Genomic DNA, 21230 nt, shown 5'->3' on the forward strand with positions numbered 1-21230 from the left:
GTTGTCTCTTGACTCTTCAAGGTGACAGGTTTGAATAAATGGACAGGAAAAAAAAGAACCTCTCAAACGTCTGAGTTAAACATACCTTATTACTTTGATATATAGCAAAGCCTACTTCTTTAAAAAACTAAGTTTAAAAAGTTAAAAACTTTAAAAAGTGATTCACTTCACTGGTGATTCACTTTATTGGGTCTTTCAAATGGTTAAGAAGGCTTTTTGAGCACCAGGCTCAAAAACTAATGATTGTGGCATTTGCCAATGACTGATTGCTTTGTATGCTAATAAAGCATCTTTGTGGCCTCTCTGAAAGCTGACCATTCTGAAATGTATGCATCTTGGACTGAAGTCCAGGCTCATGAGGAGTTCATCCAGTGATAAAGTAGTCAGTAAAATGGACAGGGAGGCATGGCTTTTCAAAAATATTAATGGTTCTGATTTTTAAAAGTTGGCACCTAGAAGCTGACAAAATAGGGCACTTTTAGGTTCATAAATATGGGCTCTGGGGGCTTTAACTTGAGACACCTATTTAAAAAAAATCTTGGACATACATAATTTTGAAAAAGGCTTTCTAGATGTATATTCAGTGTATGCTAGGTACTGCATGAGGTGCAAACTGTATGAAATCATACCAGGTCTCTTCCATCTTGAAGTTACTTGGTTTTAAGATTTTCCCTCTATGCCCTACAGTGCATCCTCTTCGCTGTTTTTGTCTAGGTTTAAATTACTATAATGATGGAACTTTAACTTTTTCCACCGAGAAACTATTCTACTGGCTAATAGACTTCTGTCAAAAACCTTCCTCGTATTCAGCTTAAATTTTCAAGATATGGACCTCCTCCGACCATCCTAAATGATTCCTCTCCTCTCCCTACAGTGCTTGTTTCAAAAGGTTCTAGTCTCCCTTCATCCTGCTTTAGCCATCATTTAGGCAAACTCACTCATATATATTGTTCTTTGGTTTCTTATAAATCAAGTCTCTCTAGTCCATTGATCATTGTTGCTTTTCTGAACTCCTTCCAACCTTGTTTGCGCCCTTGAGTTCTGTGTTGTCGGAGATAGTTTGAACAAAAAATCATGAAAAAGGTATTTGCTTTTCTATCGAAATATTGAGTAGATCTATCACTTGTACAAAATTGGGAGATTGGTTTTCAAAAAAAATTTGCAAGAATACCTTTCCTAATGTGTGATTGACTTATGCCAGTTAACAAGTAGTAATAAGATAAGTATAACAGACCTCCTAGAGACTGAGAAAATTAGAATTTCTTCTGTATATATGAGAGGTTATTGAATAACTGTTCATTTGTAGGTTTCAGAGTAGCAGCCGTGTTAGTGTGTATTCTCAAAAAGAAAAGGAGTACTTGTGGTACCTTAGAGACTAACAAATTTATTTGAGCATAAGCTTTCATGAGCTACAGCTCACTTCATCGGATGCATTCAGTGGAAAATACATTGGGGAGATTTATATTCATAGTATACACAGAGAACATGAAACAATGGGTGTTACCATACACACTGTAACGAGAGTGATCCTGAAGCAAATACTCACCAGCAACCACACCACACAACAGAACCACTAACCCAGGAACCTATCCTTGCAACAAAGCCCATTGCCAGCTGTGTCCACATATCTATTCATAGGGCCGCCTCATATCAGCCACACTATCAGAGGCTCGTTCACCTGCACACCTACCAATGTGATATATGCCATCATGTGCCAGCAATGCCCCTCTGCCATGTACATTGGCCAAACTGGACAGTCTCTGCGTAAAAGAATAAATGGACACAAATCAGACGTCAAGAATTATAACATTCAAAAATGAGTCGGAGAACACTTCAATCTCTTTGGTCACTCGATTATAGACCTAAAAGTTGCAATTCTTCAACAAAAAAACTTCAAAAACAGACTCCAATGAGAGACTGCTGAATTGGAATTAATTTGCAAACTGGATACAGTTAACTTAAGCTTGAATAGAGACTGGGAGTGGATGTGTCATTACACAAAGTAAAACTATTTCCCCATGTTTATTGTCATTCTCCCCCACCACACACACACACTGTTCCTCAGACATTCTTGTCAACTGCTGGAAATGGCCCACCTTGATTATCAAAAAGGTTCCCCCCCCCCCCCGCTCCCTTGCTGGTAATAGCTCACCTTACCTGATCACTCTCATTACAGTGTGTATGGTAACACCCATTGTTTCATGTTCTCTATGTATATAAATCTCCCCACTGTATTTTCCACTGAATGCATCCGATGAAGTGAGCTGTAGCTCACGAAAGCTTATGCTCAAATAAATTTGTTAGTCTCTAAGGTTCCACAAGTACTCCTTTTCTTTTTGTTCATTTGTAGCTGTTTACAAACTTTCTGATGATTTTTGAAATGTTAACTATCTGTAACTATTGGTACTTCGTTGGCAATGCACGCTTCCCAAGAGGAGGTTGAGAGTTGTAATCATACTTAGTACCACATGAGAGAGTTTGCATCTCTTGGTAAATGGTTAAAACAGCCACATTGACAATGGACACTGGACAATGCTTTCATTTTTTATTCCAAACAAAATGTTTGAGTAAAATTCTAAATTTGCATGGGCCCTGATTTTGTATAGACTTACTCTGTTCTTACAGCCAAAGATGTGAAAAGGTCTGTCACGGTGCCTGGAGTGGCTCACAGCTAAGAGTGCCAAACTCCGGTCAGAAATCAGGGCAGACACCCCAGACTGATGGCATATTGTATCATTAGATTTCACCTACCCAGTAACAAAAGTGTACTCCTGGATCACTATATTAGTTTTACCATGGAGCCACAGACAGTCCCCTTTAGGCTCTCTGGAGCCTACTTTACCACCCAGACAGACTGGACTTAATGATGAAAGGTTATTAAAACCAAAATTCACCTTTTTAGATTACTTCCAGCACCAAAGGGACAGTCACTTACCCACAATATGCTCAAGATCTCACCAAAGACCACGCTGTAGCCAATCCTTCAGTAAACTAAAATTAAAGATTTATTAATTAGGAAAAACTAATGAGTTATAGCAAGATTAAAGCAGATAAAATACATTACAGGTGAATTAGGGTTTGTAGGTTCAAAATGAAAGCAGTGATGTAGCAATCTGCCAGTCTGAGTCTTTTCATAAATTCTCTCAGGGTTTTCCCAAAGTGGATATGGGAAACTCTGTCTTGTATCTGGACACCTCCCTGACAACATCCTAAAAGATCAAGAGATGGCAGGATCATTCCCAAAGTCCAATATTTATAGTTGAAAACAGCCTACCAACTGTTTTTAGCATAGCATGTGTCCATAGATTTCACTTTTTTGAGCACACAACGCCGTACACTTTGAAGTCAGTGTTCCTCCTTGCTGAGCAACTTTAGACAAATGAATTCACAACTAAACACTAACACACATTGTTCCAGGGTTAATTAAATAGAGAATTAAATATAGAGACAGCAATCACAGGTAAACTTAGTGTAAATAATTTATGTAACACGTGCCATGTGTGAGGACATCTTCCTTTGTTCTATTCTAACAAGTGGATACAATAGCATTAATATTTCTTCTGATCTAGGGTTATTTACTATAAGGCATGCATAATAACAAATAAGCAACAGGATATAGTCAAATTTAACAATTCAGTTGCACTTTATACATTGATTGGTTTGCAAATTACAGTGCCTCTTCACATTCCTCTGAAGTTCACAGACAGGTGAACCACCTATTGTTTTGAATCTAAGCTGATTTCCCTGTGTCACAAGATGTTTATAGGTTATGGGCCATACATATTTTTCAAACCTGGAACTGGTCAGCCTAGTTCTTTAGTAATCTTGGAAGGAAAGTTACTTGGGTAATTATCAAGATAAGGTAATCACTGCATTTTAGTACAAAGAAAAGTAAATTACTAAATGGACTCTTGAGCTTCTGAAATATACTTTTAAAATTAGAATCGTAGCACTAAACTTTGGAGCTTTTTCAGAGTGAATAGCGTTAATTATATACATGGAGTTTAACCACATTCGGACCACCTGTTAGAGAATTTACTTTACAATAGTTTAAAACCATTTTGTTGGTCAGTGATTTTAAGTGGGATATAAATCTTCTGTTTCATACTGTGGATTGTGAGGCTTATCTTCCTCCCAGGAATCACAAAGCTATATAGTTAAAACAATGCTCTTTACGGAGAGAGAGTGAGCAATCCGTGGAAGAACTAAAAGCTGTATAAAATCTACTTTAAGAGTATTTTCATTTAGTGAATATACGGTTGTGCAATAGATTATCACTAATCCCCAGAGTTTTCTTTAAAATTACCATCTGATATCTGTTTAATGGCCTATATAAAATAAGTTCTGTCTCAATTCAGTTACCCATGAGCAAATGTCCATATGACACAACCTCAAGTGGTTCACAGACTGGAAACATGGGCAAAGATGCCAATAACTGAATGGATCTTGGAGACTAGCTTTCAGCTCAGACAAACATAATTTGGAATTGAGATAATCCAAAATCTGAATGCCTTACAATGTCTACAATGAAGGGCACTAAAGAAGATACTTGGCTAAAACTTTGAAGTGTGGTTCAATTAATATCTGCTGATTGATTTTTGAAGGCGAACATCAACACTTTTTTTACTGTTTTAAATGTAATAGTAAAAAATAAAATTACACATTTGCATTTTTTGCCTAATACAGGTAAACTGTTTCACATCGATTTTGGTTACATTCTGGGTCGTGACCCTAAGCCTCTGCCTCCCCCAATGAAGCTGAATAAGGAAATGGTGGAAGGTATGGGAGGCACTCAGAGTGAGCAGTACCAGGAGTTCCGCAAACAGTGTTACACAGCCTTTCTACATCTCCGCAGGTAGCAACCCTATTTCTGTGTTAACAATTGCTTGATCAACAGTGGGGGGGAGGTGCTTTTTCTCCCCCCAAAACCATGAGAACTTATATATACCCCTGTTTATGTCCACGGTGCTATAAAGAAGAGAGACTGAGAGATGGGAATTCTTGAGTTCTAATCACGCTTTTGGCACTGACTACCCTTCAGTAGCATTTATCATTATAAAGTATCTTCTGTCCAAAGAGCTCAAATTACTTTACAAACATTAATTTAGGTTTGCAACACTCCTGCAAGGTGGTAAATGATTGATAACGTATTCAGGAGATGCGGTGTTCTGTTGCTTAGCAAATCTTGGAATGTTTTCTAGTTAGGCAAATTGGTGTCTCAGGTTATCACTGATGAAATACAGAGCCTTTCAATTCTTGACTACTGCCCCCAAATTCAGATTAGTCACAGCCAAACACATGTATCCTCTGTTGGCTTGTCAGTGGCCTACGTGAGTTGACTTGGGAAATCTTAGTCCTGTTCCTGGAGAATAAGTATTCACTTCTCAGAATCCACTATTAAACGTTGGCAATAGTAGAATCTTCAAAAAGATTTGAACAGGCATAGAGACTAAACTACCATACTACCCCCTTACCACAAGAATGCCCTCTTTCAGAGTTCAGGCACAGGATCGGAGAAGCTTGCATTGCCATTGTCTGTCTTGGGGACAAATAAGACTTTCGTTCTCCATTGCTAAGCACCTTTTACCATGTCCTACAAAATTCATTTAAAATATGTTGCCTTGTTTGTCCTTTGGGTGGCAGAATGGCTCAGCTTTGCCCTCCAGTCCTGTTACAACAGTGAGCAGGTGAACAGTTTTTCTATTTGCTAAGTGATTCAGGAAGTCTTCCATGGAGATATACAAATTACACTTTAATATCTGGATTGTCTAGTTTAAAATACTCCAAAGCCTGGAAAAAAGTATATTGAACAATGGTGATCTTAGAAAGGAGGCAGACAAGATAATGTGAAATAATTGCTGAAGAAATGTAAAACGTATTCCGTCTTATTGAAAGGAGAAAAAAAGTAACTGCCTTTATAAACTGTCATTTGTAATGCATTAGCAGCAATTCAACACAATGAGAAAACAAAGACAAGTTATTAATCAGCAGCCACGATAACGACCATCACACCAGAGAATAATCATGAAGGGATTAATCTGTGTACTCTGCAAGCAGAGTATAAGTCAAAATTGTTTGAGGACTGAAGTTATTATACAAAATTACTCATTTCTTATGTTTCCATAGATGCTTTAAAGAGATGTAAGTTGATGTTCACTATTTCAATGGGAAAAGCTTTTAAATTTCTGCAAGATTATCCATTGAATTAACTAGGTAACACAGTGATTGGCATCAGAGGACATACTTAGTAGCATGGTGTGCATTGATCCAGTAATTTTTAATATAAAATTAACATTTTAAAATATTAGTTGAAATCCCTAGGATTGTAGTTGTATTTGAAGATCATTCATTTCTTCGGTATACATACAGTTTAATGTGAAAGTATTTGTATTATACAAATACAAAATATTAACTTACTGTTCTAGGTAAATCTGTCATGTTCACAGAAGTTCTTAAGCTCCTGATGTGAAAGGCATAAGGACTTTACTATATGAATCTTAATAGCACATTCTGAGCATCTGCGGCTCAAAATAATGGTTAGCAGGAATGTGTACTTATAGAGCAGGCTAATGGATTAGAGAATGGAGGACTAGGCTGTTGTCATTGTGCATGTTGGCATAAAAATCTATTTGATACACTGACAGTTGTATAAATTAATCAGGTTATTTAACCTATTTTTTGCTTTTTAACCAATTGTTAAGAGTGAAGCAAATTTTGTATTGCACGTCTAATTTTCATCCCCATTCACACCAAACTTCACCAAAAGAAAAACAAAGTCCCTGAAACGTCACATGCTGGGGAAAAAAAAAGACATCATAGTACTGTTATATTAATAAAATATATTAATTGATTAATATTATTGTATTTTATTAATACAATAATATATTTATATTAATAAAAATTCCTGTCCATTACTTTTTTCAAAATTTCCTAATATTTCTGTGGCTTATCTCTTGGCTTATGATGTCCAGTTTCATTTTGTTGGCCATGCTGAGAAGTGCCTTTCAGGTGTTTTGTTTTGTCTTGTTTGTCTGTAGTAATTGTGTTTTGTTTCAGATTATTTATGGGGCAATTAGATTTGTATTCACCCTTTCATAAATTTATTATTCTAAAGTAGATTGGAAATGGTAAACTAGGGACTCAGAGCCAGGGACATAGGCCATGACTCAGCAAGGTACTTAAGCACATAGTTAAGTATCTGGTGAATCAGGGCCTTAATGGTGAACCATGGAAACTCCATGACTCAGCCACAAGAAGCAAGGAGTAATGTAAGAGAGAGCAGTTTTGCTGCTCATATAGAAAAAAAGTCTAGTTAGCATTCGTTGGCAGTGATGAAGAGAATAGTTTAGAAAAACTCAATAGAGATTCCGAGGTTACATATCTACTGACCTGCAATATGAGTGTTTGAGAAAACCTCAATATCTTTCATGAAAATGTGTTTTGATTTGTTTTTGTTTTGTTTTAATTGATTGAGGCTTTCTGAGTAAAGAGTCTGACATAAATTTAGACTTTTTTTTCTCCTGAACATGAATTCAGGACCAGTGCCTGTAAAGTGCTTGTACTGGTCCTGAAAGTGTTTTCATTGATCCACATAAGTGTGATTAGGCCTGATAAGTTGTGAGAAATCCAAATTTAAAATTGAGTCAGCCTGGCTGGAATTTATAATTTCTTTCTAACTCAACGGTGATGGGGGTGTGATTTTTTTTTTTTTTTTTTAAGCAGCCAAATTATCTCTTATATTTAGAGCCAATGATTTGTGCTTCATAGATTGAAAGCTTGGAAACAGTTTCAAAGATTTTGTTTGGAATGCTAGTGTTGCTGAATGCTAATCATAGCAAGTGAGGCAGAAGAATGGAGAAAAAAATATAAGATGGTAATCGGAATGGTGCGGGGTTCACTTAATGACTCAGCTTGCCAGGAGTAGGAACAAATAGTGTACGTAGTTCAAAAGTTGTAAATGACGCTGGTGATTTTTAAGATACTGGACTTTTAAAATTGTTACTGATTCCTTTTTGGTTTCGGGGAAATCAGACCTCAGGCCAATGTGATCCCTCTGTGAACTCATCCTTGGTTTTTGTAGGAGTTGAAGGCCAAGAAAATAAAGGCTTTAAATGCATAATGATAGAGATTCTCACATTTTTCAGCCCTATCCCCATATTGTTAGGAACATGTGCCTTGAAGTTAGCTTATGGAGTACTGCATTCTTGCATGGTTTATTGAAGAGCCTAAGGCTCAACTAGTTTTGGACCCCAGTCAGGAAAGAAGCCTGTAATAAATAATACGATTAAAATCGAGGTACGTTTAGGATGTAATGTTAACAATTTGATTTGATCTGAAATGCTTATAAGAGCACAGCAGAAATAACATGAGCCTGTGTCTTTAGGAAAGCTGACATTGAAGGAATCTGAAATTGTCTAAGGAGTTTTTATAGTGTTTTTATGATGTATTTGAAATCAAGTGCATAGAAGTGGGAAATATAGAAACAGTTGGAAGGGCTGCAGTTGAAATGCATGCCAGTAAAATCCAAATAGACAGAAGGGCAAAACAGTCTAGTTTGCCTGAGCAAGGGCACAGAGCAGCAGAAAGCTTGTAGCTTTTAAAGTATAAACAATCTGGTTCGGAAAAATAAAACATGTTAAGGATAGTTGAAGAAACAAAAAAAAAAGTGTCAAATTTTAGATTATATTTCAACTAATTCAGAAGGGTTATTTAAATATTTATGGTAGAAAGAAGGCAAGACCATTTTTTTTCTGTAAAAACCACTTAAAATATGAAAATGTGAGGTTCGTTAAAGAATCTTGCTTCTGCCTATAAAAGAGAGTGAGAGTTTGTAGAATACTTTTTAGGTATTAGTATGCAGATAACAATGGTCTTGGGGCTCATGCAGCTCTCTGAAACTTCGGATATTAATGAGGTATACTGTCCAATCCATATAATATACATTTCACAAATTTTAAAAGTACATAAATATTAAAAATAAAATATGATATTTTTAGATGGCATTCCATGATTGGTTGGATTCCTGAGAACAGAGAACTGGCAAAAATAACAGCAGTGTACAGAAAAGGGTTTTGAAATGCAATTGCTGAATATTTTGGTTTTAGGGCTAGATTCACAAAAGGGGATTTTGCATTGGACAAATTGCAATGCTTAGCTGGAATATGCTCAGTACAGAACCTGCAGAGAATTGAGTGCCAAACTCTAATGGGCATCTGCTGAGTATGTGGGAACTGAGATGATTCAAAGGCTTACAACTTGGACAAATATGGGCACGTTTTTATGGGGATTACAAAAGAGACATCCCTAACACCCAGGCAACTGCTCTGCTGAATATTGTGGCCCGGCTTTAAAAAGGGAATAGAGCGTCTCAGCATAACGATTGTTAGATTTTTTTTTTTTTTAAGATATCCAAAACTTATCTTTCCCTAATGTTGTTTTAACAGTTTACAAGAAATCCCGCTTCCTCCTCTGCCCCCTGCCAAAAAAAAACCCAGCTTGAGGCAGACGCTGAGCATTGAAAACTTCAGCCTGAATGATTAAACTTTGCAAAGTTCAGTAATTTATAAAATAGGTCTCATAATGGAAAGTGTCAGGCAACCTAAACTGTAGGCAGTGATTATCAGCTCTGCATATAATCAAACTACTTAGGTTTGCACACAATGAAAACATAAAAATTTTGATCCATAAGAGGGTACTGTTAGTTCGTAAAAAGAAATATGGTTTTATGATCTGATTGTTTTCTTTGGAGATTAATCCTGTCCTTTCTTCTTTTGTATGATACTAAAATGACAATTTACACAGTAATACATATGATTGTTGTCTTGTTTGTATTCAGAAGCTGTGCTAAAATTATTTTGCTATTTTGAATTTCCTTTCCATCACCATCACCTTCTAAGCTCCTAAAATGCTTTTATAAAAGGCATCTTCCAAAAGGCGGGAAAAATAGTTCTGTGGCTAGAGTAAAGAAGGTTCCAGTTTGTTGAACAGCTTGAAAATTATTCTCTGAAACAGTGACTTGCAGTTAATTTCCTGCAATGGCAAAATGGTGGTCTTTAAAAAAAAAATCATGAGTACTTCCAACCACAGCATGTTAAACTGGAACTCTGACAGGGCTGCTTTTTTTTAATGGTGATAAATTACCTTTTGTGTTTCAGATGTGCAGCATACTTACGCAAGTTATTACAGATTCACTGAGCAGCTGCAGCCTTAACTCCGGTTAAACCAAGTGGTTAAGGGACATACTCATCCTATTTAGACAACCTCCCATACAACATCTTTAAAAATCTTTTTTAATTTAAAGACTTCAATTTTTAAGACTGTTAATTTAAGTAGATATCACTGTTGCATGGAATGTCCCTGTTTTAAAGAATACACTTTGGGGTCCCTTTAATCTAGCATACTTCTGTATGTCAGGTGGAATAGAAAGGTACAAAAGAGATTAATGTTCTTGACTCCAGAAATATTTGCTGCTATAATCTATATTACATAGATCTCCAGTTTTATATTCCTCAATGTTTTTAGATGTTTAAAAGGAAAAAAATATTGAGCATATCTGTGCTCTAGCTTTTGAGATACAAAAGTTAGTTTTCAGTACAGAGCAAACTGCAGGGCCATTGCATTCATAACAAGAATACATACCCAACTAATATGTTATGTACAAATCATCTCTTTTGAGCATTACCAACTCACATTGCCTATGTTGGAGGTGGTGTGTGAGAAATATTTTAGATAAGGGAAAAGACTAATACAGGAGACTGTTGTCCACAAAATGTTCCTTACTTATTCTGCTCTTCTCGTTAGGTATTCCAACTTGATCTTGAACTTGTTTTCCCTCATGGTGGATGCAAACATTCCAGATATTGCTCTTGAACCTGACAAGACTGTGAAAAAGGTAACCACAAAACTTTATTTATTAGATAGAGTAAACAGATTGTGTACTTCATAATGTGTTTTTAAGTAGTTCAGAAAGGGCAATTTACATGTAATTATGACCTCTGGACTACTCATTGCCAAGATAATGGATCTCAGGCAATTCATAGAATCACTGAAGTTAGAGATGGAAAATACCTATTGTGCTTGCAGGTGAATGCACTCAAGAATATTCGCTATTGTACACATATTAGTCCATAATCCAGTCTACTGTCCCAAATAATGGGGTTCTACCATTTAGAGGGACTAGTGTAGTTTAACTAATATATATAAATAGATGGAGTTTCAACACCTCGTGCATACAATCTGTTATGTTCATAAGAATGTAGGGATTGCCATACTGGATAAGAACTGTGGTCCATCTAGTCTAGTAGCCAGTGTGACAGTGGCAAATACCAGATGTTTCTGAGAAAGATGCAGGAAACCTCTTGTTCGTTAAATGTGAGAGAAACTACTGCCCCATGAAGGTCTCCTCTTAATCCCCAGTAGCCATGTTAAATAATGACACTAGATATTTTCCACCCTTGTAATGTCCATTGATTATCACAAGTTCTTTCCCAAGGTAGGCTACACAAGTTTCTCTCAGAAACTCTTCTTTTTCTTTAAGGGATTGATGTAATTTGTGATAGAGTTGTATAGATTCAGTTATAACTTTACAAAGAAACTAGATAATTATACTGCATAAAATGGCTAGACAGCACAAACCTATCGAGATAACCCATGTACCCAACATAGTAGAGATAATTAATCTCATTTCATACTTACACTCTAAAAGAAAAGACTTACATAGGGATGAAGAATCAGTAAGTGGAGCAGCACACAGAAGTCCGTGGATCAGTTGATACCAATTAAGAGCCCAGAGGAACTTAAAAATAGGGAACTAGACAGGATATTTTATACCCGATATTTAGGTAACTTTTCAGATGCATAACAATATTTGACCACTTTTGGTGACCATGACAAAATTGTCTCCCTTCCATTATCCATATGTGGCCTTCTGAGTGTCATAACCATTCCTATAGTCATTAATATTAATAAACTACAAGACACATTTCTTAATTCCTATATATAAATGTGCTCTAACTTCTGCTTACTGCATAGAAACCCAATTGCTAAAGCCCCCTCCCACTCACCCTTCTTGTGGAATCCTGTGGTATACTGTACTCATTTGTGGTCACTTGTTTGCCTCTGAGAATGAGTATATAGAGTTTGACCTTTGGATATCTCTTTAGGCCTATTATATTCCTATTAAAATCAATTTTTAGCATAACTAATACCATAAGGCTTCACACTAATACAATAGGCCCCTAATCGTAGCAAGTATAATAATCCAGTTACTTAAGTTCACCTACTTGCCATTAGGCGTGTTCCAAGCTAATAAGCTATCCACACTGGTCAATATTATACTGCTATAGTGTCATCCTGCATCTAGCGAGCTTAAGGTTAGTTAGGAAGCATAAGAAACAGTCAGAGGTCAACACCCCACTAGTTAAATTGGTTTAATCTCTGAAGCATGAGGTTTTTTTAAAAATAAGTTACATTAACTGTTCTACCTTGGAGTATTCTTATTCATATAAATGTTAGCCTGGGGGGGTCACAAGGTTATTTTAGGGGCCGGGGGGGGTCACAGTATTGTCACCCTTACTTCTGCACTGCCTTCAGAACTGGGAGGCCAGAGATCAGCGGCTGTTGGCCGGGTGCCCAGCTCTGAAGGCAGCGCCCCGCCAGCAGCAACGCAGAAGTAAGTGTGGCAAAACCATATCATGCCACCATTACTTCTGCACTGCTTCCTTCAGAGCGGGGTGGCCAGAGAGTGGCGGCTGCTAACTGAGGGCCCAGCTCTTCAGGCAGCAGCGCAGAAGTAAGGGTGTCAGTCCCACACCAGGCCATCCTTACTTCTGCGCTGCTGCTGGCAGAGGCTCCGGCTTCTGAGCTGGGCTCCCGGCCAGCCGCTGCCACTCTCCAGCCGCCCAGCTCTGAAGGCAGCACCGCTGCCAGCAGCAGCGCAGACGTAAGGGTAACAGTACTGCAACCCCCCTACAATAACCTTGCGACCCTTCCACAACTCCTTTTTGGGTTAGGACCCCTCCAATTACAACACAGTGAAATTCAGATTTAAATAGCTAAATCATGAAATTTACGATTTTTAAAATCCTATGACCGTGAAATTGACCAAAATGGACTGTGAATTTGGTAGAGCACTAATTATGTTACAGTGGTAGTGTAGGTAAATGTTGGCTTTTTGATACCTTGATTTACAGTGGAGGTTATCTGTTGCCTTAGTTCTATGCAAGACTTTAGGGGGTATATATGCAATAAAGAGAATGTTAAAAGGGACTTATATTCCATATTTGTCATCATCAACAGTAGTTTTCTATCAACACAGTAGTCTGTTGAGAGTTCTCCATAATGCAGAGAGAGTCAGAATTTTATTTTTAATGGACAAAACTTTTTCATGTTTTAATATAACCAATGTTATCCAAAGAATTTTTTAAAGTAGAATAAAGTTCACTGCATCATTAAAGGAAAAGATTTTTTTTTTTTTTTTTAAATGAAGTCACTGGACTTGCAGGATCCAAGAGGTTTGTGTTCTAATGCCACTTCTGCTGCAGGCTTCTTCTGTAACACCAGAGAATTTGCTCAATTTCTTTTCAGTAGGGCTGGTCAAAAAAGCACAGTTCTGTTTCACAAAAAAAAAATCAAGGTTTCAGAACTTTTTTCTTCCATATCAGCAAGAAAAAGACCTTTTGAAATATGATGTGGGGAAAAAAAAGACCCTTACCACAGAATAGCTGGTAGCCAAATGGTCTGAATTAGGCAAAGCAGGGACTTGAACTCTAGGTCTCCAACATCCCAAGTGAATTCCCTCTGACTGGGCTATATAAAGTCAGATTCTGGTTTCAAGAACCTATGGGTTTCTGGTGCAAGGTTTTTGGGTATTTTTGTCATTGACTGAAACAATCAAGAAATATAATTGGCAGTCGTACCAAATTTCAAAAGTCTTGGTCCTTTTCTCATCTGTATCGTTTAGGTTCTGACATACCACTTACTTTAATCTCATTCATCTCTGTCAGGAGTTCACTGTTGCTTGACTTAATAGTATTCATTCTCTCCTTGGACATTCTCTTGTGAGCTTCCTGACATTGCTTTTATCAAACTGAATCTTCCAGTGTTCTTTGCCAGTTAGGATATAGCATTCTTGCTCCTTATTAATACCTTGGCATCTACATCTTTCATAAGATGCACTGTCCTGGGGTTTCTCCCTCCTTGCTTCCTCTTGCAATAAAATACTAGAACTGAAACAGTACCCGCAACCTATTTAATGAATACTTTAAAAGAAAAGCACATCAGTTCCATCATTTAAAATGCTGCTTTGTTGGGAAGGGAAATACAGTGCTTACAACTATTGGTTAAGCAAAAAAAAAAAAAAAAAAAACTACGGTAGCAGGGCATATTAAAGTCATCCTGTTTTCTCAGCACAGCAAGGTATTCACCAGTTCTGTAAGATGGACCGGACCAGGGGGATGAGGTGGATGAGGCTTTCTTCCGGCAGCTCACGGAAGCTACTAGATCGCATGCCCTGATTCTCATGGGTGACTTTAATTTTCCTGATATCTGCTGGGAGAGCAATACAGCAGTGCATAGACAATCCAGGAAGTTTTTGGAAAGCGTAGGGGACAATTTCCTGGCGCAAGTGCTAGAGGAGCCAACTAGGGGGGGTGCTTTTCTTGACCTGCTGCTCACAAACCGGGTAGAATTAGTGGGGGAAGCAAAAGTGGATGGGAATCTGGGAGGCAGTGACCATGAGTTGGTTGAGTTCAGGATCCTGACGCAGGGAACAAAGGTAAGCAGCAGGATACGGACCCTGGACTTCAGGAAAGCAGACTTCGACTCCCTCAGGGAACGGATGGCCAGGATCCCCTGGGGGACTAACTTGAAGGGGAAAGGAGTCCAGGAGAGCTGGCTGTATTTCAAGGAATCCCTGTTGAGGTTACAGGGACAAACCATCCCGATGAGTCGAAAGAATAGTAAATATGGCAGGCGACCAACTTGGCTTAATGGTGAAATCCTAGCGGATCTTAAACATAAAAAAGAAGCTTACAAGAAGTGGAAGGTTGGACATATGACCAGGGAAGAGTATAAAAATATTGCTCGGGCATGTAGGAATGTTATCAGGAGGGCCAAATCGCACCTGGAGCTGCAGCTAGCCAGAGATGTCAAGAGTAACAAGAAGGGTTTCTTCAGGTATGTTGGCAACAAGAAGAAAGCCAAGGAATGTGTGGGCCCCTTACTGAATGAGGGAGGCAACCTAGTGACAGAGGATGTGGAAAAAGCTAATGTACTCAATGCTTTTTTTGCCTCTGTTTTCACTAACAAGGTCAGCTCCCAGACTGCTGCGCTGGGCATCACAAAATGCGGAAGAGATGGCCAGCCCTCTGTGGAGATAGAGGCGGTTAGGGACTATTTAGAAAAGCTGGACGTGCACAAGTCCATGGGGCCGGACGAGTTGCATCCGAGAGTGCTGAAGGAATTGGCGGCTGTGATTGCAGAGCCACTGGCCATTATCTTTGAAAACTCGTGGCGAACCGGGGAAGTCCCGGATGACTGGAAAAAGGCTAATGTAGTGCCAATCTTTAAAAAAGGGAAGAAGGAAGATCCTGGGAACTACAGGCCAGTCAGCCTCACCTCAGTCCCTGGAAAAATCATGGAGCAGGTCCTCAAAGAATCAATCCTGAAGCACTTGCATGAGAGGAAAGTGATCAGGAACAGCCAGCATGGATTCACCAAGGGAAGGTCATGCCTGACTAATCTAATCGCCTTTTATGATGAGATTACTGGTTCTGTGGATGAAGGGAAAGCAGTGGATGTATTGTTTCTTGACTTTAGCAAAGATTTTGACACGGTCTCCCATAGTATTCTTGTCAGCAAGTTAAGGAAGTATGGGCTGGATGAATGCACCATAAGGTGGGTAGAAAGCTGGCTAAATTGTCGGGCTCAACGGGTAGTGATCAATGGCTCCATGTCTAGTTGGCAGCCGGTATCAAGTGGAGTGCCCCAGGGGTCGGTCCTGGGGCCGGTTTTATTCAATATCTTCATAAATGATCTGGAGGATGGTGTGGATTGCACTCTCAGCAAATTTGCGGATGATACTAAACTGGGAGGAGTGGTAGATACGCTGGAGGGGAGGGATAGGATACAGAAGGACCTAGACCAATTGGAAGATTGGGCCAAAAGGAATCTGATGAGGTTCAATAAGGATAAGTGCAGGGTCCTGCACTTAGGACGGAAGAACCCAATGCACAGCTACAGACTAGGGACCGAATGGCTAGGCAGCAGTTCTGCGGAAAAGGACCTAGGGGTGACAGTGGACGAGAAGCTGGATATGAGTCAGCAGTGTGCCCTTGTTGCCAAGAAGGCCAATGGCATTTTGGGATGTATAAGTAGGGGCATAGCGAGCAGATCGAGGGACGTGATCGTTCCCCTGTATTCGACATTGGTGAGGCCTCATCTGGAGTACTGTGTCCAGTTTTGGGCCCCACACTTCAAGAAGGATGTGGATAAATTGGAGAGAGTCCAGCGAAGGGCAACAAAAATGATTAGGGGACTGGAACACATGAGTTATGAGGAGAGGCTGAGGGAGCTGGGATTGTTTAGCCTGCAGAAGAGAAGAATGAGGGGGGATTTTATAGCTGCTTTCAACTACCTGAAAGGGGGTTCCAAAGAGGATGGCTCTAGACTGTTCTCAATGGTAGCAGATGACAGAACGAGGAGTAATGGTCTCAAGTTGCAGTGGGGGAGGTTTAGATTGGATATTAGGAAAAACTTTTTCACTAAGAGGGTGGTGAAACACTGGAATGCGTTACCTAGGGAGGTGGTAGAATCTCCTTCCTTAGAGGTTTTTAAGGTCAGGCTTGACAAAGCCCTGGCTGGGATGATTTAACTGGGAATTGGTCCTGCTTTGAGCAGGGGGTTGGACTAGATGACCTTCTGGGGTCCCTTCCAACCCTGATATTCTATGATTCTATGATTCTATGGTCTGGATTCACTCTTGATATTCTCAAAAGAATAACTAAAGTTCCTTTGTTAGATTGAATTTATTTGTTCAATTTTGTTGCTACTTCTTTATTAATCACATTTTTCTTACATGGTTTTTTTTTTTTTTTTCATCCTTGTATGTCAGCATTCAGGTTTTCAAACAAATTTCTATAGGTTCAAAACACTTTACTGCTTAGAAGCCAAGAGAACCATTCCTTCTCATGGATTTTAATGCTTATAGTTTGAATTCACTACTAAATTTTGTGCGAGAATTCCATTTCATAAAAGGATCCCATCATCTTTAAGAAAAATTTAAACCTACTTCCTCTCTTCAAGGCAGAAATTGGCTTCATGACCTACCAAAAAATCTATAGTTTTATCCAAAGCTACAGTGACATTGATTTTTGGAGAGATTCTATACTCTGGGTGTGTTGACTTCATTTTTACTTTAAGGGAAAAATAATTATACACTGTTAGCTAAAAGTTTATGAAAAATCAGGTAGGATCAGAAACATTATCGTGGTACCCTGTAGAATGTGTGTAAATCACTGCTAGATTTAAGACAAGATTGTTGTTGTGGAAATACCTGTATTACAATTACTAAACATGCAGTGGCCGGTGTGACATCAGTTATGAGAGTTTTTTAATACTAATAAAAAAGGAACTAGCTGTTTTACCTTTCTTAGGTTGAGAGAAAAGTTCGTTCAGAGTCATTTAACAAGATAATACTGTACCTCACTGTAAGAGAATTAAATAGATGTTTTCAGGGGTTTTTTTTGTTTTTTTTTACAGCTTTAAACAAAAAATCCATATATATTTCAAGAAACTCAAATTAGCTAAAGATCCGTTTTGGACTGACCTGTAAAATTAAATTACCTTTGGTGTCTGAGTAAAGTCAATAGCCATTTCAGCCATAATTTCACTCTCATGGAAGATTGAGGTGAAGATTTAAAAACATTTTGTTTATCTAACAAATCCCCTCTGCCTCTTAATGTGGATGGAAGTTCACAGCCAGCATTTTCTCATTTCGTACTGAAGTACTCAGATTCTGCTGTTCTCAGTTTTACAATGGCTATACTTTTAATGATGGGCTAGTGATCCATCAGGGCTGCATTCAGACAGGAAAAACATGCTCATCTGCTGGGTTGGCTGAAGTAATGAAGTAAACTCAGCAAGGAAATAATGTTTAGGTTAACCCTCTTTTAAACTTGAAGAGGAGAAAGAATATTTTTTGTAATTATTTTGGTGGTGAAACTATAATGAAATGTGTGTGGGTTAAGGAAAGTAGAAGGTATTTTTTTTAAAAAGCTGATGCTCATTATCCTGAAGCAAGAAACACTTACTGAAGAGGGTTGTCTGCTTTAATTATTGTAATGAAGAATTCAGTTGCTATAGTGATCCAGAACATTGAAGTATTTCAGTAGACACAACTGTAATACTGGTTTCAGAGTAGCAGCTGTGTTAGTCTGTATCCACAAAAAGAAAAGGAATACTTGTGGCACCTTAGAGACTAACAAATTTATTTGAGCATAAGCTTTCGTGAGCTACAGCTCACTTCATCGGATGCATTCAGTGGAAAAACCTCTCCAGTGCATCATCAAGGATCTACAATCTATCCTGAAGGACGACACATCACTCTCACAGATCTTGGGAGACAGGCCAGTCCTTGCTTACAGACAGCCCCCCAACCTGAAGCAAATACTCTCCAGCAACCACACACCACACAACAAAAACACTAACCCAGGAACCTATCCTTGCAACAAAGCCCATTGCCAACTGTGTTCACATATCTATTCAGGGGAGACCATAATAGGGCCTCATCACATCAGCCACACTATCAGAGGCTCCTTCACCTGCACATCTACCAATGTGATATATGCCATCATGTGCCTGCAATGCCCCTCTGCCACGTACATTGGCCAAACTGGACAGTCTCTACGTAAAAGAATAAATGGACACAAATCAGACGTCAAGAATTATAACATTCAAAAACCAGTCGGAGAACACTTCAATCTCTTTGGTCACTCGATTACAGACCTAAAAGTCGTAATTCTTCAACAAAAAAACTTCAAAAACAGACTCCAACGAGAGACTGCTGAATTGGAATTAATTTGCAAACTGGATACAATTAACTTAGTCTTGAATAAAGACTGGGAGTGGATGTGTCATTACACAAAGTAAAATTACCCCCCCCCACACACACACACACACACACGTGCGCACACACACACTCACACTGTTCCTCAGATGTTCTTATCAACTGCTGGAAATGGCCCACCTTGATTATCACTACAAAAGGTTTCCCCCCACCCCCGCTCTCCTGCTGGTAATAGCTCACCTTACCTGATCACCCTCATTACAGTGTGTATGGTAACATCCATTGTTTCATATGCTCTGTGTATATAAATCTCCCCACTGTATTTTCCACTGAATGCATCCGATGAAGTGAGCTGTAGCTCACGAAAGCTCATGCTCAAATAAATTTGTTAGTCTCTAAGGTGCCACAAGTCCTCCTTTTCTTTTTAACTGTAATACTGTTAATATCAATGGGTGTAGATTGCTCCAACAATACTATGTCTATATAGATAGAGATGGTGGGGACTAGAAGACAAAGGAACATGTTTATCTTTAGACATCTGAAATTACTCTACTTTTATCTAAAGCTAATGGAGGTGACCCTATGGCTATATTACAGCTCTTCATTTCCAGTGAACAATACATTGAGGGTGCAGGGACTCTGAAGCTCACTGATGGAAGGAAAGATTTTGTTATGCAAGCATGTTTGTGACCAGAGAGATGTCTGAGAAGTTAAGACACCATGCTGCCAGATGGCTATGGGTTCAAGTCTAACCTGCAAACTTTGCATATGACCTGACAAAGAATACATTCTCAGTATATGTGGGAGGAGTTGGGATTGTGTACATGACCACAGTAATCCACTTGGTATTCAGTGCATGTGTGTAAGGTATCAGCAATCTCATATCTCTTATTTATTACTGGTTTGTGGGTGAGGACTTCACCAAAAATCCTTCTTTAGCTCCCCACCGCCAGCTTGAGAATACTCTATTCTATTTAAAAAAAAAAAAGAAAAAGAATTAGATCTTTTAAAACACCTCTTAATATAAAAGTTTCTTTCTTCAGCCCTGATGTTATGTTCATCATTATGGCACAGTATAAAAATCAATTTAAAACAGAATACAAACAAACTCTGAGCTGCCATTTTTTTTACAGATTGAGTTTCCTTTCATTCTTGTACTTCACCTTCACCTTTCTATGAATAAACAAAGCACGTACTAAGAAGGTGCATTTGCTATATTCCCTGTAGGTGTATGCAGATGAATTGTGAGCACAGTGTCCCTTTTTTTCCTGTTCGTGCAAATCAGGATGTGACACAGTCGGTTGACAAGGAGCTGCATGAAAGCAGATTCCATGGAATGAAATCAGTCTTTGATTTTACTACGGTAATAGTGAAATAACAGAATATTTTTGAAAAAAAAAAAGTTAATTAATGTAAGCAGACTTTTTTCAGAAAATACTTATTTTGAGATTAACATTTGATTGTCACAAGAAATGGCCTTTAATTGAAAAACCAGGGGTTCAAAATTATGACTCTCTCAACCATTGCTAGCACCATATACATGGTATTTTCCTTGTCACTGGCAAAAGCATAAAGAATTAAGAGGAAAATATCAGCAAGCTGAGGTTTGGACAGGAAGGCAAGTTCTTTATAAATTGAGGATGCTTTCTCCAAAGAATCATCTTTTTTTCCTGAAGCATGTGCTATATCTCAAGGAACTAGCTGGCAGAATGTAAGTTTATAATCAACCTTCAAATCTAACTGAAAGCAAATTGCCCAGATATCACTTGAGTCCGATAGCTGTGAAATATGTGAATAGGGAAGAAAAAATGGAAATAGCAGCATGTCATGTACAGCTTTCTGTAAAATAAGTATAGATTACACCTGTTTGACATGGTTTATGGCACAGGACGGAGCAAGTGGAGCAGGCCTTCCTGCCTATCTCATCTGTGAAGATGCTTTTGCATTCTTTATTCAGAGAGCAAGATATAGTGCCAAATTGTGACTTTCGCTGTTTGCCAAGATAGGAAAACTAACTGAAGAATTATCAGGTGCTATGGGTCTTGAACCCTGGCCTGGCTGAGTGAGAGCCTTGTCCTCTGTACCACTGCACTGCAAAGTCAGATGAGGGAACTGTAGCTAAACACCCCACTACCAGAGGCTACACCCAGAGACTCAGCTGAGTCAG

At 38.5% G+C, this 21230-nt stretch overlaps 1 protein-coding gene across 6 annotated transcripts in view; it reads left to right on the forward strand.

Moving 5' to 3' along the window:
• PIK3C3 (phosphatidylinositol 3-kinase catalytic subunit type 3) overlaps positions 1 to 21230 on the forward strand; it is a 137258-nt gene that overhangs the window by 91942 nt on the left and 24086 nt on the right. For 4 of the 6 annotated variants that reach the window (XM_073343431.2, XM_073343433.2, XM_073343432.2 and 1 more), the window contains 2 exons: positions 4687 to 4855; positions 10801 to 10891. In XM_073343431.2, the coding sequence (XP_073199532.1) occupies positions 4687 to 4855; positions 10801 to 10891 (260 nt within the window). Of the gene's footprint in view, positions 1 to 4686; positions 4856 to 10800; positions 10892 to 20290; positions 20427 to 21230 lie in introns of those variants that run through there. The other 2 variants (XR_012158836.2, XM_073343434.2) reach the window with 2 other exon arrangements.

This window comes from Lepidochelys kempii, chromosome 5 (genome assembly GCF_965140285.1).
Source record: "Lepidochelys kempii isolate rLepKem1 chromosome 5, rLepKem1.hap1, whole genome shotgun sequence".
In the NCBI taxonomy this organism is placed as follows: Eukaryota; Metazoa; Chordata; order Testudines; family Cheloniidae; genus Lepidochelys; species Lepidochelys kempii.